General features: G+C 34.8%; 1 protein-coding gene across 1 annotated transcript in view; it reads left to right on the top strand.

The window, feature by feature from the left end:
* The window catches only part of Pli (E3 ubiquitin-protein ligase pellino), a 71,205-nt gene extending 55,871 nt beyond the window's left edge, over positions 1-15,334 (top strand). The window contains exons 4-9 of the mRNA XM_085947914.1: positions 9,061-9,255; positions 10,839-11,126; positions 12,832-13,012; positions 13,465-13,642; positions 14,407-14,555; positions 14,741-15,334. Coding sequence (XP_085804040.1) covers positions 9,061-9,255; positions 10,839-11,126; positions 12,832-13,012; positions 13,465-13,642; positions 14,407-14,533 — 969 coding nt within the window. The 3' untranslated portion in view covers positions 14,534-14,555; positions 14,741-15,334. The remainder of the gene's footprint in view (positions 1-9,060; positions 9,256-10,838; positions 11,127-12,831; positions 13,013-13,464; positions 13,643-14,406; positions 14,556-14,740) is intronic.
* The last annotated feature ends 644 nt before the right edge of the window (positions 15,335-15,978 follow it).

Raw genomic sequence — 15,978 nt, 5'->3', positions numbered from 1 at the left:
CTATAAAAACCATATCCGTTAGATAGAAGTTTGAAACAATGAGCGATAAAGACGCATTGTATCACAGTCCTTCAGTCATTTATTGATAAGAACAATGGTGCGATAAATCAAATCTTTATCAAATGCATTCCAGACATTCATTATTCTGCTTATTAATACTTGATGATAATACAAAGATAGGCTCAAAAGTGCGGGGGTTATAACACATAACAAGTTATGAAAACTTAAAAATTGTCTACTTTTGTCGATTATGGGGTTTGTAATCCCGGGATCTTGCTCCATTCCTTGATCACGATTCCGGGATTAGTCATACGATTGTTTAAAAAGGGCATGCTGTGGTTATTTAAATAAGTATTAACAAAATATAATATAAACAAAAATATAATAATTAAATAAAATATGCTAGCGAAAATGTTCATTTATTGCTATAACAAGTTACCGCATTGCATTTAAGACAATCAATAACTAGCACTACCATCGTAATTCAGTACCACGACCAGTGTATAATCGGCATTGTATCAGACAGTCAATATACAAAAAATGTTCACTGATGTTTTTCTAATCTCGAAATCCCGGGATAGATAAATGCCATTATGGTAATCCTGACATTGAAAATTCCGTCCAGCTTTCCCTAGTCCCTAAACGACAATCCAATCCACACTCCACATTCACTGCTTTTATTGAATATGTATGTAGGTATTATGCCGGGTCCACACTGGCAACATGTCGCCGGCAACCTCGTTAAATTTGACGATAATTATCATAATTGCTTAAGAAATTTTACTTTACTTACTATTTTACATACTTATCGTAAAATTTAACGAGGTTGCCGGCGACATGTTGCCAGTGTGGACCCGGCATTATACTTTACATGCATATACAGATACTCTCAATTAGGTAGGTACGTGAATAGTAGTAATGTAACACTACAATCTACATAGATACTAAAACTCCCATTACTTATCAGGGATCGTAGGAAGTTCGTTTATGTCGTTAATGGGTCATCTCATCGGCTCTCGAACTTTGCACGAGTGCAATATAATGTGTACATTCTATTGTCCTTGTATGCAATTAACAGCAGGGTTGCCAACATAATATCTTTTTACTACAAAGGTTATTATTAATTTTATATTAGTCTTTATAAATCCGGACAACGCAATGTCATTGTTTGTAACGTAAAAGTAATCGCATGCATAGATATTATATCATGTAGACAATTTTGCGAAAAGGATAAAAATAAATAATTTAGGTAGGTAATTAATTACCTAGTTATTGTATTTCAATATTACATACGTTTTAAATAAAAATATGTTTTGAACGTTGCTTTTTTTTGTTACTCGAAAAATTACATGCCAGACAGCGATGTGGTCCATATACCTAATGGCGAAAACTGTAGGTATATTATCGTATAATGTAGGGACACGCGGTAATTTGTTCAGATTTATTTGATTTAGTCAGGTCGATGTACACTGTACAGGTTAAGGTGAGGGGTCTTACAGAAGAAAAAAAAAATTATCGCGGCGCTATAGTTTTTACACACTTTTCTAAGTATGGAAAACTCAGCGAATACTTTCATATAATCGAGTGGTTGCCATTGCAGTAGTATTAATAGGCGTCGCTATATAGTTCCTCGCGTAGTATTTTCAGCATGTACGGGCGTGGTCCTTACATTAATATTATGTTTAATTAATTCTAGTACTTCACTATTTTTAAAGTTTAAGTTAATAATTAATATTTTTTTGGTACTGTATCTTTGCCACTAGTAATTACTAAAGTATTTTTTCGTTTACTTCGCATATTTTCAATATTATTATTTGATTGACAGATTTATGGATGTTACATACTCCAAAGTTATGTAGGTACAATGTTCTATACGTCAAAAGACAAGGATAGCATGTCCGATTCAGCTTTCCGATGTCTTATGAGTTATTGCCGAATGTATGAACCGTAAAAATAATCTTATTCGCCCTGTTTAATTGGTTCGAACTAGAAGAAATCATATAGATGTGCAGCACTTTCAAGTTTAAGTTGTTCGACTATAATTTTAATTACACATCCTTCTGCCAAGTTAAAATAAATATTAATACACTGATAAGAATCTGGAATCTGAATGATTGATATCTTCTTCCTCTTCCGGCCTCTCTAATAATTTAAAGTTGCAATCTGTCTTTTTTCTCACGGTTCTTCCTTAGACATATCGCTATCTGAAATCAACGGTGAGATAAAGTGAAAAAGTCAATTTTGAAATAAGTATGCCAATCGACTGCTGAAAGCTATACTTGCATAATGAATAACTGAGTTTTTTTTTAAACTGTAATAGGTACCTTTTTTAAAAGAAAAAATGCCGCTGTTGCATTTATTAAAATTGTCCTGTAACTTCAAAGCAACGGTGGAATAACTAAAATACACCACTGTTAATAATGGTTAACTACTGTACTTTTATGAAACAAACATTAAAGTTCAATTAACTAGCTTTTTTACTTATCCCACCGTTGCTTCCATGTAGCGATATGTGTGTGGTCGCGTGCTCCACTTCTAACGTCCACTTAATATTTCCAACACTAATACTTATTGGCTACATTTTTGGCAACCCTATTCCGACCGCTGTCTCGGTATCATCACTCTTTTATCAGTGACCGTATCCACTTATCAGCGGAGAGGAGTGACCCCCCTTAACCTGCTTTTCGATCCCAAGCGGGAGCACTGCACTGGCGACTACACGCGAGCGACATACACCCGTATAATATTATTTTTATTTGCTTGCGATATCTGCATTTGTAGTTTTTTTACATTATTGTAACTCTAAAATCAGATACTTCATTTAAAATAATTAATTATGTATGTTTCTTTCTAGCTTGTTTCTACTTGACAGTCGTAGGCAGATAATGTCTGAGGGGTTAGAATCGGCAGTTCGCCCCGAGGCGGTGATCTATCACTCTCTCTCTCTCTCATTGTCATTCTTCAACTTGAACAAACGTATTATATTTTGCTGTGGACACTGATGCGTACAAATAGGGAATCCAATTCCGGGATTTCGGGATTACAATTTGACAATCCCGGGATCCCGGGACTGGCATTTTTTCCATAGTTAATATATATTTTTTTATATTTTACAAATAACATTGATAAAATCGTTCAAAAATAAATCTAGTATTATTTATACTATTTAAGACATTTTTATTGTTAATATTGTGTACGTTCAATCTTGAAAATACATAAGTTTAATGGAGTAAATAATATTGTAATATAAATAATAATGTGAATTTAATATGAGATTGCTGTTTCTGATAGTAAAGACTTAATGAATGGGTTAGCGAGATTTAACATTGTAAAGCAAATCGTGGTGTGTGGCCTTTCCGCTTCATAAATCTAATTAGTCAGCCAAATATGAAACTGCCGTAAAACGTATGAAGTCATGGTGGAATTACTTTGTAGAAAGCGCGAAGCATTGTTTTTTCCAATCTTTCTCGTTTTTATTAATTTATGTGAAAAAATAAAATGAATCGGCAACTTATGGTTATAAATCAAACTTCATTCAAACTCAGTTTATTTCTAATGAAGTTATTTATTATTAAAAGTATTTTTTCTGTTATATTTTCGTTTTTATTTTATTTTCCATAAAAATTGATAAAAAATCAATCCCGAAATCTTCGGGATTATGTTTACCAATCCCGGGATTCATAGGTATCGAAAATAGCTCGGGATCCCTAGTTACAAATGAGACAATAGCACAGTCTTTCATTGTCACAAATAAATAACCCGTTTCACATTTGTCGTTAAAATGGACATCTTTTGGGCAGAGTCTACTGCGCGACGGTAACGTGAACTACGTATCAGTTTAAAGCACGAGGATTCACATCTTCCATTGCTCTCATTTATATGAGTGTATTACGAAAACAGTGATACGACGACACAGGCTTCCTCGTAGTTTATGTAAAAAAAACTACTTTCACATAAGCCAGGAATAATTATGCTTTCTTTTCAAAACCATAATGAAACCGGCCATGCCTGATAATGTTGACCACTTGCTCAACCTATTATGTCCATACTCTGGGTCCAAACATACATTGCAAAAAACAATAGGTAAATTTACCAGACCTGGATTTCAAACCCGGGACCAACGACATTATAAGCCGACACGTTACCGCTTTACAGGAGAGAATATCTAAGATTTTTATTAGTTTCTTCACTTATTTTTTAAAGCTATCCTAACAAAAACTATATGGAATACATCTTGCTGATGCACTTTTGGGTCGCTGAAGATGACATTCCAACCAATATAATCCCATAAATAACATGTTTTTTTTTATATCAAAATGTTTACCCTTACGCTCTTTTGGCACTTCGTATTTTCTACAAGCCTAAATGTAACGTAACGTATGTTATGATTTAAAGCCGCGTATCTAATTTTGATTCTTTTGGTCTGACTTGTATGTAAATTATTTCTGCGCGTATAAAAACACTAATAAAATAATATAAGAGATATACCTAAACATGTTTCTCTGTAGATATAATAATATGTAGATAATTTTCTGTCTTAAAAACAAAGGCCTCTTTTACAGGACACTGAAAATATTTATATAGAATTTACAACCGCGCATTTCTGTATGCGAAAGCAAAAATGAGACAAATCTGATGAGAATGAAAAACTAGTTAAATATGCTCAAAGTAATATTATACTTTGTATCATTAAGGAGAAAGGGAGCGAGTGTATGCATTTATAAGTTTCCATACAAAGTTGTACACTAATTAAACTTCTTTTGGCTCTCCCGAAATGTAGTGATTTTAGACTTATTTTGCTTTTTCTTCCGTACACAGATTTAAGTACCTTGGAGTAAATTAATTTGCCAAATTCACTGATTAGGTATTATATTATTTTAAGACGTAGGTATATATTGTCATCGAACGAATTAGGGATCTCGTATGGATTCGTGTTATGAGAGATAAAAGATTAAAAAATGCCAAAATATGTTTATTGAATAAATATGTTTCATTCTAATACTTAGGTATAATAATTATATAAACCTTGTTATAAGCATCTAAAAATACATATGAATTGTAATAATCAGTAATTTTCGAATTGAATGATACGTAATGTACGTGTAGTTGTATTGGTAACAATTTCATTATTTAATTCTCTTCTATTGGTTGCCCCAAAAACAAAATGGTGACTCGCGTTATGGTTTGAAGCCTGTTGCTTTGTTTGCGTAACCTACGTACGCATTTCACGGTGTTTTGCGTGATTATAATATGTATTTTGGCTGCCTATATAAAATTGACAAGGGTATATCTTTCGACAGGACGAATTTGAAATATATGAGATGCATAAAATTTGTCGAATTGCTGTCAAATTTAAGTATACAGTATCCAAGGCTTCCTTTGGAATAATATCTACACATAATATTATAATCATGTACGTAATAAATAAATAAATAAACTCATTGGTGAAACTGATTATATATTGAAATGGCATAGTAGCATAAAATTATTGTGAAGTTTTATTCCAATGGACGTGCAATGCAAGTCACTTGTAGCTAACTTAATCAGTAGACTAGATAGAGCACGTTTGCTTCAATTTTATACATTTAGGATCTCTATAGAAGAAAGTATTTTTCAACATATTTCCTTGGAATATTTTCCCGCATTCCTTTGTGGTTTTGATTTCGTTTAAAAATATGAAAATACCTGACTATATACAGTGAATTACGACAATTCCGCAAATACGGAACGTACCGTATCCCTCATCGTATATTATAATATATTATGAACTTGGATCTCTTTACCTTTGAACCTTTCAATTATTTATCATATTGAAGAGGATCTGTATTCTGTCGTCGTAAAAGTTCTTGTTAATTCTTAGGATCTCTATATTATATCATATTGTTATTCACTGATTCGCGGTACTTATTTGAATATGACTAGTATTTGGGGAATACTAAATATGAATCTCTCTCATATTATTAAGTACCTAGTGGATTATTCTATTAGAAAGGTGCAGTGACTATTTGTATGATTATTGATAATGTGAGGCGTCATTTCTCAAAACTAGCGAAATAAAAAAAATGTAATAGCGTTTTTCGTGTGGGGCGTGGGCAACCTTTGATTTCGCACGCCTCGCACAGTTTTTTTTTCCATCTAGAAAATACTAATTTAATAATAATCGCTTGTTGTTTGGTAACTTGATACACAGTTTCATGCGCGGGTTTTTATCAACAAACATTCTACAAAATAATATAATTTATTATTATTGTTGTTGAGGAGTGAAAAAAACCGAGCGCGGGCAAGTGTATCAGCGCTGCGGCCTCAGGGCAGGGGTCGCTAACCTTTCAATGACGGTCGGTCGCTTTTTTAAATTTCAATTCTATTTTTTTTACGTTTGCGGAGATGAGATGTAATGGCGTGTCTGTTTGCATACTTCTCATAGATACAAGTTTAATGTTGGGATACCTATCATAAACAAAAGTAATACCTCATGACAACGCATTTTCTTTTTTCTCTCTCTTTATTGTCCCAGAAAGATATAGGTATCTACAAAATTAATGAAACTTAGGGCTTAACTTCAGTTGAGGCATGGTCTAAAAAGATCGTGGCCAGGCGATGCGCGGATTGTGCAAATGACGCGTGCCGAACGAAATATAATTTGTCATAAAAATTCAACATGCGTCCATTTAATGTTATATTTATTGTTATATTACTAATAATAATAGTATATTCATTATCATGTTTTCTTTTTCAAGTACATACGTAATGTTTTTTAGTCATCTTTACACGATTTAAGAATATATTCATCCGACGCCATGACAAAACAAATCAACGTGCGCACACCTCGACTGTCGGCTCCGATTGGCGACGAGTGCGATATTTCGTCGCACCTACTGTTGAAAATTATTTGCCGTTTCACTGAAGTACGCTCTTAAAGGATCACTCGCTATTTAGTAGGAAATAATGTGTTTTCAGTTATATCTCAGTTGGATCGGTTAAGTAGAGAGGTTAATTGACATAAATATTGTGAGCTATGATAGAATTTAAAAAAAAAGTCTTTCTATTTTTACGAATCTTCGGGTGTAAATAATAATTGATCACTGTGGTATATGAATGGCTAATTAGAATTTTTCATTTCCTAGTCGGATTCGAGATCATTGGTTTTTTTAACTTCCTTGAGCAATCAATTTTATTTTTTACTGTCTAGAGCAGTGGTTCTCACATGAAATTTAACCGTGGCCGCATAATTGACATTGACAGTTCTATGGAAACGTCTGGTGGCCGCACCAAATTTCACTTTTGTTTGTGATTGAAAAAATTAAAGCTTAATTTTATTTATTAACAAAATGATTCTATTTATTTAAAAATAATGCAATTAAAAATTCCTCAATACTCTTTTTTTCCAATGCGAGCCGCACGGCTGCTTCTAAGTTTACATCTGTCAACTGGCTTCAATATTTGTTTTTTTATGAAGTGCATTACACTGAATGATCTTTCACAGTATACAGTAGTAGGAAAAATCGACATTATTAATAAAGCAATAACTGTTGCCAATTCTTTGAATTGACTTTATTCTCAGAAACGGACTATTTCACACAATATGTCATGATCTCATCACAAAAACACTTTATGTATCATTTGAGCGTGGAAAGTAATTTAAGACGAGTCATGACAATTGTGTATTCAACCAATTTCATAAATAAATTTTTGAAATATTATTCTATAATTCTATAAACCAGGGCCGCACATGAGAACCACTGGTCAAGAGTCTCAGATCTGATGTTCCTGCATTTTCTTTACATCTTATGTGCTGACAATCTCAGATTAAGATATACATGTGTTTTTTTTTCAAAATCATAGTAAGTACTTAAATAGATTTATACTGTACTAACTTAAGATTTTTTTTGTTATATTATATTTTATTGTATTTAATAGATAAAACTATGACATGCCATGAGGCCCAAGACAGTAGTGCAGTGAAACAGTAGCACAGTAGTAGAAGCGAAATGATCACATTAACACCCAGGCTTTGAGAATACCACATAAATACACTGTGACCTCACCGGGATCGAACCCGGAGCCTCCGGATGAGAGCCCAATGCCTTATGCACTGGACCACAAGGCAAGGTATGAACTAAACGATTTCAGGTAATCATTTTACCTCCAAAATATTAAAGTGTGTAATCCGTTAGATTGAAATATACTGGACTACACATAATAATTTATTGAAACAGTACCTACACAATGTCAATAGTGTCTTTGCATTTTCAAAGAGTTCATCAAAATGTGGAATGTTAGTTCATTCCTACTAGTGAATTTATAAGTATTTTTAATTATATCTCGCACACCCTTTTACCTGATATGGATGCATTATAAATCCTAATACTTTTGGAAAGTGAGTAAAAATATCACCATTTTCGGTCAATTTCGTTTGCCTTACATTCTTTGGTGTTGGTAATATGCTCAAAATGTCATTTCTTATGTCTGACGACATCTATTATATAGATACATAAACTTGTTGATTGAAACTAAACTTGTCTATGAAAAGAAATAAATCACTTCCATTTAAGTCTTGATGGCGGATGTCGAACACGTTGTTTCATTTCAAAGATCCTGAATACAATTTTATCATTAAGGTGATACATCAGTGAAACGGCAAATAATTTTCAACTATAGGCACGATGAAATTTTGGACTCGCTCGCATTCTGAGAGAGAACGTCGAGTTGGAAACACGTCACTTTGTTTCGTAATGGCGACGGGCGTATTAATTCTTAAATCGTGTAAAGATGACTAAAAACGTTACCCATTTACTTTAAAAAGAAAACATGTCAATGAATATATTATTATTGTTACTAATAGAACAATAAACAGAACATAAAATTGACGTATGTTGGATTTATATGACAAATTATATTTCGTTTGGCATGCGTCATTTGCACCCGCGACCCGCAATCCGCGCATCGCCTAGCCACAATCTTTTTAGACCGTGCCTCAACTGAGGTACAGCCTTAATCTAACATTTGGGTAGTAAAAAATCTACACATTTGAAATAACATTGTCTTCTTCTTTTGTTCCAGATTGGCAGATCGTCCGAGTCTCCTATAGACTTTGTGGTGATGGACACGGTGGCGGGCGACAAGACGGGAGACGCCAAGGTGCTTCAGAGCACCATCTCCCGCTTCGCCTGTCGCATCCTCGCCGACCGAGACGAGCAGGCTACGTGCCGGATCTATGCCGCCGGATTCGACTCTTCTAGAAATATTTTCCTTGGGGTAAGAAGAGACTTGTTTGTATTGTGGCTGTCCATGGTTCCGCGAGAACCATGCAGTGTCAGCAGAATCCATGACATATGAACCGCTTTCAAATAATGTTATTCATTTACTCTACTCTACTACACTACATCTACTTTGTTTACCTCAGCGATATTTATTAAAAGTTTATTATATTTAAAATGTATTTTCTCACCAAATACTGAGGTAAGCATTTTCCATCGTGGCGGGTTCAGTAAAAATTTATTGTGAGGGAACAAATCAGTCTCTCCGAAATAAATGACTCGTAAAGTCTCTTCGAATCTACTCAAAGATAAGTAAAGTAAAATAATACCTACGTCTCACCATTGTATAACTGTATCACTTTACTTCTGCCGAACTCACAAATATACACGCAATCTACATCAACTTCTGACTTCAGTTCTTCACTCCTCCACCGCTCATCCACCTCACAAACTTCCAAAGTATGACTGATTTTCAAAAAGTGCTGGGAAATGTCTTTGTCGACCCGAGTGGATGGTTCATTCCTCGATTTAATCTTGCGTTTATTGAACATATTACTACCCTTCGCATGTCAAAATATCGATGCATTATGAATCTATTGCTGTCCACCAGTTGCCCGAAACAATTCGTAATATCCCGCTTACGTAATTGTAAGAATGCACAATAAGATTACATGGATATTTGCGAGTCATAAATTTTTTGACACTGGGAAATGTGAGCTTTCACTAGTTTCCTCATAGCTTGTTATACGTATCATGTTTGTTTACATTTTTTCGCTACCATTAAACAGCTGTAATCAGTAAAATAGCATAATAAAGCAATTTATGACATCACTTCATTTTTTTGTAATTTATACTGTTAATAATATTACAATCCTTAGATATTTTCTTTGACATTGCTTTTTGAAAAAAACCTCTAAAGATTTGATAACTGAAATATATTTACTATTCACAAAAATCTGTTTTAAAAGAATCATATTAATAAGAGATAAAATTTTATGCGAACTATAAGCGACAAAGCCTATCTGGGCAACTGTGCGCCCCACGCCATCGCCATGTCCGGCGTTACACCTCTTCGCCTATAATATTGTTTATTGGCATGGCTGAAGAAGTGTTATTATAATTTATATCCTTTGTCAGCTATTATTGCTCGCTCCAGATTCATAATGGAATAATATAATATTTTATTATCAGAATTATTAATCACATACTCACATAATAATTATTTTAATATTATTAATAATTTGCAAAGACTTTGAAAATATTATTAGCGCGCACTTGTTGACGACACTCCTGCAGACGGCTAAATTAAAGACCCCAGCGCCCCTTTCGCTTGTGAATAAGTAGTTTTTTCAGCGCTGAGAAGCAAAATTACACCTGTGCGCTTTGAATTACGAGGCGGGCGGGCACAGCACCTGGGTAAATCCAGTGTACTCTGCCGTATTTGATTATGTTGTATTATATCGCACGCCCGATTGTATGTAACCGACACCTAAGAGTTCAGCGTCAATATATGTCAAGTTATAAATACATAGTGCCATTTAATTATCTATATTACTGCAAGTTAATGTGTTTTTCTTACAGGAAAAAGCCACAAAATGGACAGAGAACCATGAAATAGACGGATTGACCACGAATGGTGTGTTAATAATGCACCCCCGGGGGCCCTTCTGCGGCGGACAGGCGGTCTGCGGACTGTGGAGAGAGGCGAGTGTGGGCGGTGCAGTCTTTGAACTGCGGGAGTCCAGATCCGCCCAGCAGAAGGGCGATCCCGTGCCGGCCGAGTCCAATGTCCTGCTCGACGGCACCATGATCGATCTCTGTGGAGCCACTCTGCTTTGGCGGAGTGCACAAGGCCTTCAGCATTCTCCAGTAAGTTGGGATGCCGTTATTGAAAAATAGATAGATCTGGTGTGAACAGTTGAACAGCATGTGTGTATAAGTGTATAGTAACAACATTGTAGTCCAGTGTTTCCCAACCTAATTTGTGCCATGCACAACTTCAACGCTTCAAAAATCTCCATGCCACCCCTCCATCAGAATTTCATAGTTAACTAACAAATTCTGGAAAAAAATGAATTGCTTCAAATAAAAAATGCACATAGGCAATACTATTTTTAATTTAACTTTCGTAAGTAAGGAAGAAGAAGAAGAAATAAGTACCTATGTATATTATATTAGATGTACAACTCGGAAGAAAATTAGTGCGATCCTTGTGCTTGATGTGAGCTGTAAAGAGTTTTTATGTGAGGTACTAATTTGATCAATTTTAATCTCCACAGTTTGTGATATCAAAACAATTTCTTTTTTTTTCAGTAACAAATCATTTACAGTGCTAAAGCGCCGCATTCAACTAAATATTATGATGGAAATGGCAACAGTAATTTTCTCGCAGTCATAGTTGCTATTATAAAAAAATATTTTCGAAAATAAGTTTTTTAACAAAGAAATGTACCAAATGTTAATGATTTGCACGTTGCCCCCCAAAACATTCAAATAGCCCCACGTTGGGAAACACTGTTGTAGTCATATAATAATATTATTATTATGATATGTTTTCCTGGGGAGATTGAAATTGAAAATAAAACTGACCCAGGGTAGCACACTTGACGTGACCATTTTGCTGTACCAGGTAGTCCCGTATGAAAATTTAACAAAAACAAACATGCATAAATACTTAATTTTCAACACCCATAACATACCTAAATTGAAAAAATAACATTCATTCTGATACACGTTGCAGCGTATTGGTTTACTGTTGTTTCACTCCCACCCGCACTTTATTATATGAGGGCGAAAATGATTTTTTCTTTCGTATGTACGTGATTCCACTGATTATGAAGATTCCTGTCATGTGGCACATATTGAAACAATTGCAGGACAAAAAAATATTAAAAATCGATCAAGATATTGCGAATTCGCACTCGCCAGGTTGCGTTGAATGAGGGATACCTGTAATCTAATATCTATCACATATAATTATTTTACCACACATGGTGAGTTTTAATTTTTATTTGTCATTTCTGGCCATGAGGCCTAATTACAATTAATAGTGAACATGTCACAGAATTTGAGAAAATCATATTATATGTATAAGTATGTGCTGCGACTTAACCGGTAATGGGATCCGGAAACCCCATAAGAAGAAGCCAGTCTCTTATGCACTGGGTTGTAAGGGTCACCAAAAATTAAATTAAAAATTATGTAATATTACAATTATAATAAAATTATTGTCAAATCCATTAAAAAAAGAGCTCTACCACCGTGTCAAGAAAACACATGTTGAAAACATTTTATGCAGTGAATACCGAATGATAAATACATTTCATAAGAAAAACAAAAACTTTGTTTCATAACCATTATATTATTATGTTCAAGCGAGCTTTCTCCTGCAGCATACACAGCTAAAAATACTTTAAGATATTCACTCGCAGATTAATGCCAGATGTAGTAATAGTGGACATGCACGTATGGTATTTTGCTGTACTTGGGATAGTATGTAATCGCATCTGCAAAAATAAACCAACCGGGAAGTCGTTTTCTGGATTTTATGTAAATCGAATTTATTCATTTGCAGACGAAACGTGATCTAGAGAAACTGGTGGATGAGATAAACGCGGGTCGGCCCCAGTGTCCAGTGGGTCTCAACACGCTGGTGATCCCGCGCAAGCCCGCCACGCAAAACCCAGCGCACGCCGCGCATCCCTCCGAGCAGCTTAACCAGCCCTATGTCTACCTCACCTGTGGGCACGTACAAGGTAATTTTCTACTAACAATTATTCTTTCAACTGTTCAACTGAGGTCAGACCGACTTGAGAAGCTCTTCCCTTTCAACCGACATATGGGGACACTCCCAGAGGATGTGGTCGGCATCCTGCAATTCGCCACATAAGCAAGCGGAAATTCTATTAGGCCAATCTGACAGAGCTTGGAGGCAAAATCACCGTGTTCGGTTAAGAACTGATGGTCCAATGGTCTGGAGTCAATCTGGTTATCTCCATGTGCCACTTCATATTAGGAAAAAACAAATGCGTTTGTCAGCCCTTGGAATAGGAGGTCCATCACCCCTGCCATGCACGCAGCGCGTTGTCATACGCCGGATCACGTACAAGAACTCTTCGAGCGCACCGGCCCATCGATCCAACACCTGAAGGTGTCGATATTAAGATAAACTGAATAACTAATCGTGTTATGCATTATTTGCTGTTAGGTCACCACGATTGGGGACAAGACAAAGAGCCGGGAATACGTCGCTGCCCGATGTGCCTGTGCCTGGGGCGTGTGGTGCGCGTCTGCATGGGGCTTGAGCCCGCCTTCTACGTAGACAGCGGCCCCCCTACCTACGCCTTCAACCCCTGCGGTCACATGGCCACTGAGAAAACAGTCAAGTGAGTCTAATGAATTCTCATAATAACTTTTATTTTCAACACCAACAATTCGCTGAATACCCAGATAATTTGTACTATAACGAATGGATACTTTTATATTTTGTACATTTGTGCATATGCGTGGCAACTTTTTTGATGTACATAATATATTATTAATGTTTGACGTTACGTACAAATTATGTTGTGCATTATTTTTTCATCAAATGTTTCTATTAACTGTCGAGTAATGTATAATAATTGACACGGTCTGTTCTTTCACAGGAGTAATATCAGTATGTAGTATTTATTAGTCCTATTGTTTATAACTAGATTTGCATTATGGCAATGTTTTGGTTTCAGTATAAGTCCACTGTGTTTCTTGTTCAAAATGGTTGATGTACGTAGTAATTAATAAAATAATACCATCCAGTCTTGACAAATTAAAATTCCAGGGTTTATCTTGACAAAATCGGCACATTTAATAATTTATAATTGTGTTAGAATTCATGTGGTTTTTGACAGATGGGGAAGATAAAAGAGTCAAGTTACAAATGAATTAACAATGTTAAGCAACTTGCAGCTAATTTAATGATCAGTTCTAGTAGTTCTTCCTTTCAATTTTTCATATATTTCTGCTGTGTTTTCTAGTGAAGAGTTTCCCCAAAGACACGAATACTATTATTCAGTGACTAATAGGATTAATAGAAAAAAGATTTACTCATGCCCAGTTTAGTTTATGTTGGTAAATAAAAAATATCATTTTTTTGTTTGATAACTATTTTCAGATATTGGGCGATTGTGGACATCCCACACGGAACCAATGGCTTCCGTGCCATCTGTCCCTTCTGCGCCACCCCACTGGAGGGCAATCCCGGATACACGAGGCTCATCTTCCAGGATAATCTCGATTGAACATCATTCACTGAATGACTAGGTACCTATTTTGAATTACACACTGCATTTCTTTGTGAATTAAACCAATAACATAACCCATAACATGGGTCGTTTATAGTTAATCCTTCCTCTTTTACATCTTAAAAATGAGTTATCACTGTCCGGGTGTGATTAAACATGTAAAATAGGCACTCTTCAATAATTTCATTTTGTTTTAATTTTCAGATTGTTTGCAGAAAGACGCTACTACAGAAACTTATATTGAGAAGCTATCGTATGAAGGTTTCTTCAAATACGTTTTATTTCATTTAAAATACAATACCTACTATAACTAATATTTTCAGTCAACTATTTTCTAATAGTATCTGACAGCTGGATTTTTGTTCTGAATTCATTTTCTGCTGCGTTAAAAAATATATGCTGAAATTGCATTCAATTCTATGATTGCTAGGATTGTCATTGTTTATGATCGTAAATATCGGGTCCGTTTGTGAACACACTGTTTATATTATAATAGTGTTAAATATAAATACATCGTTTCTTATTTTTGTGTACTGATTTCATTAACTTGCTTGACTAACTAAGCTTCGAATTAAAATGAATCAGTATATTTTAAGGTTAAAATGCAGTTTTATTATACATGATCTAAGTTTATTTGTCTAACCAAGGTTAATATGTTTCGTTTTACCAACATATAGAGCTTTCACCTTCCAAGTATTATAGATTACAACAAAATATATTGTGAAAGATCATTAAACGAAAACACCGGTGATTATTATGAAAATGCTTGAGAGAGCACTGTATTAGTAAAATGAACTGAAAATATAACTACATAATAGGTTCTATTTTATGAAATAATAACCTTTTGAAGAAGACATAATGTTAACATGTCACTATTTTTACGACACTAGTAAAAAGTTTGAAAGCACCATTAGGCCAATCTGCATTGCACACGAGTTGTACTTTGTGTTACGCCAACTTCGCGCGATGCGTTGATTCATAATTATGTCGATGGAGTTCTACGTGGATAATATGAGACATGCTGCTCATTGAGTCTCAGATATTTGTACGAATCGATGCACAGTGCGGAGCCGGTCTTACGGTTGCGCGCTATTATATGATTTGATGTTGTTTCTGGATGTTATTTTATACTGTTTGTACAATGACATCGATGTGTGATTGGAATATTTGTTAGGATAGATCTGAAAATCTAAACGAATCAATTGAAAAGTTAGCGAAATCCATTATATGAATTGGGTTTTTATCATTACTTTTAAAACTGCCAATGATGCACATAAATTATGTATTTCTTTTGAGATGTCTTTGAGAATAATTTTGGTAGTTAAAATGAGTGTAAAAAAGTTTCACGATTTATCACTGATTCAATGTTACTTTTTAGTAATGATGAACTAGTTATGTAGACGTTGGCTTTGTTTGTGGGATAATGTGATACAATATACAAA

The sequence above is a fragment of the Rhyacophila brunnea genome, unplaced genomic scaffold (assembly GCF_057557595.1).
Source record: "Rhyacophila brunnea isolate RB1 unplaced genomic scaffold, BYU_Rbru_1.0 scaffold_20, whole genome shotgun sequence".
In the NCBI taxonomy this organism is placed as follows: domain Eukaryota; kingdom Metazoa; phylum Arthropoda; class Insecta; order Trichoptera; family Rhyacophilidae; genus Rhyacophila; species Rhyacophila brunnea.
The sequence above is the reverse complement of the archived record's forward strand: the minus strand, read 5'-3'. Positions and strand labels throughout refer to the sequence as shown.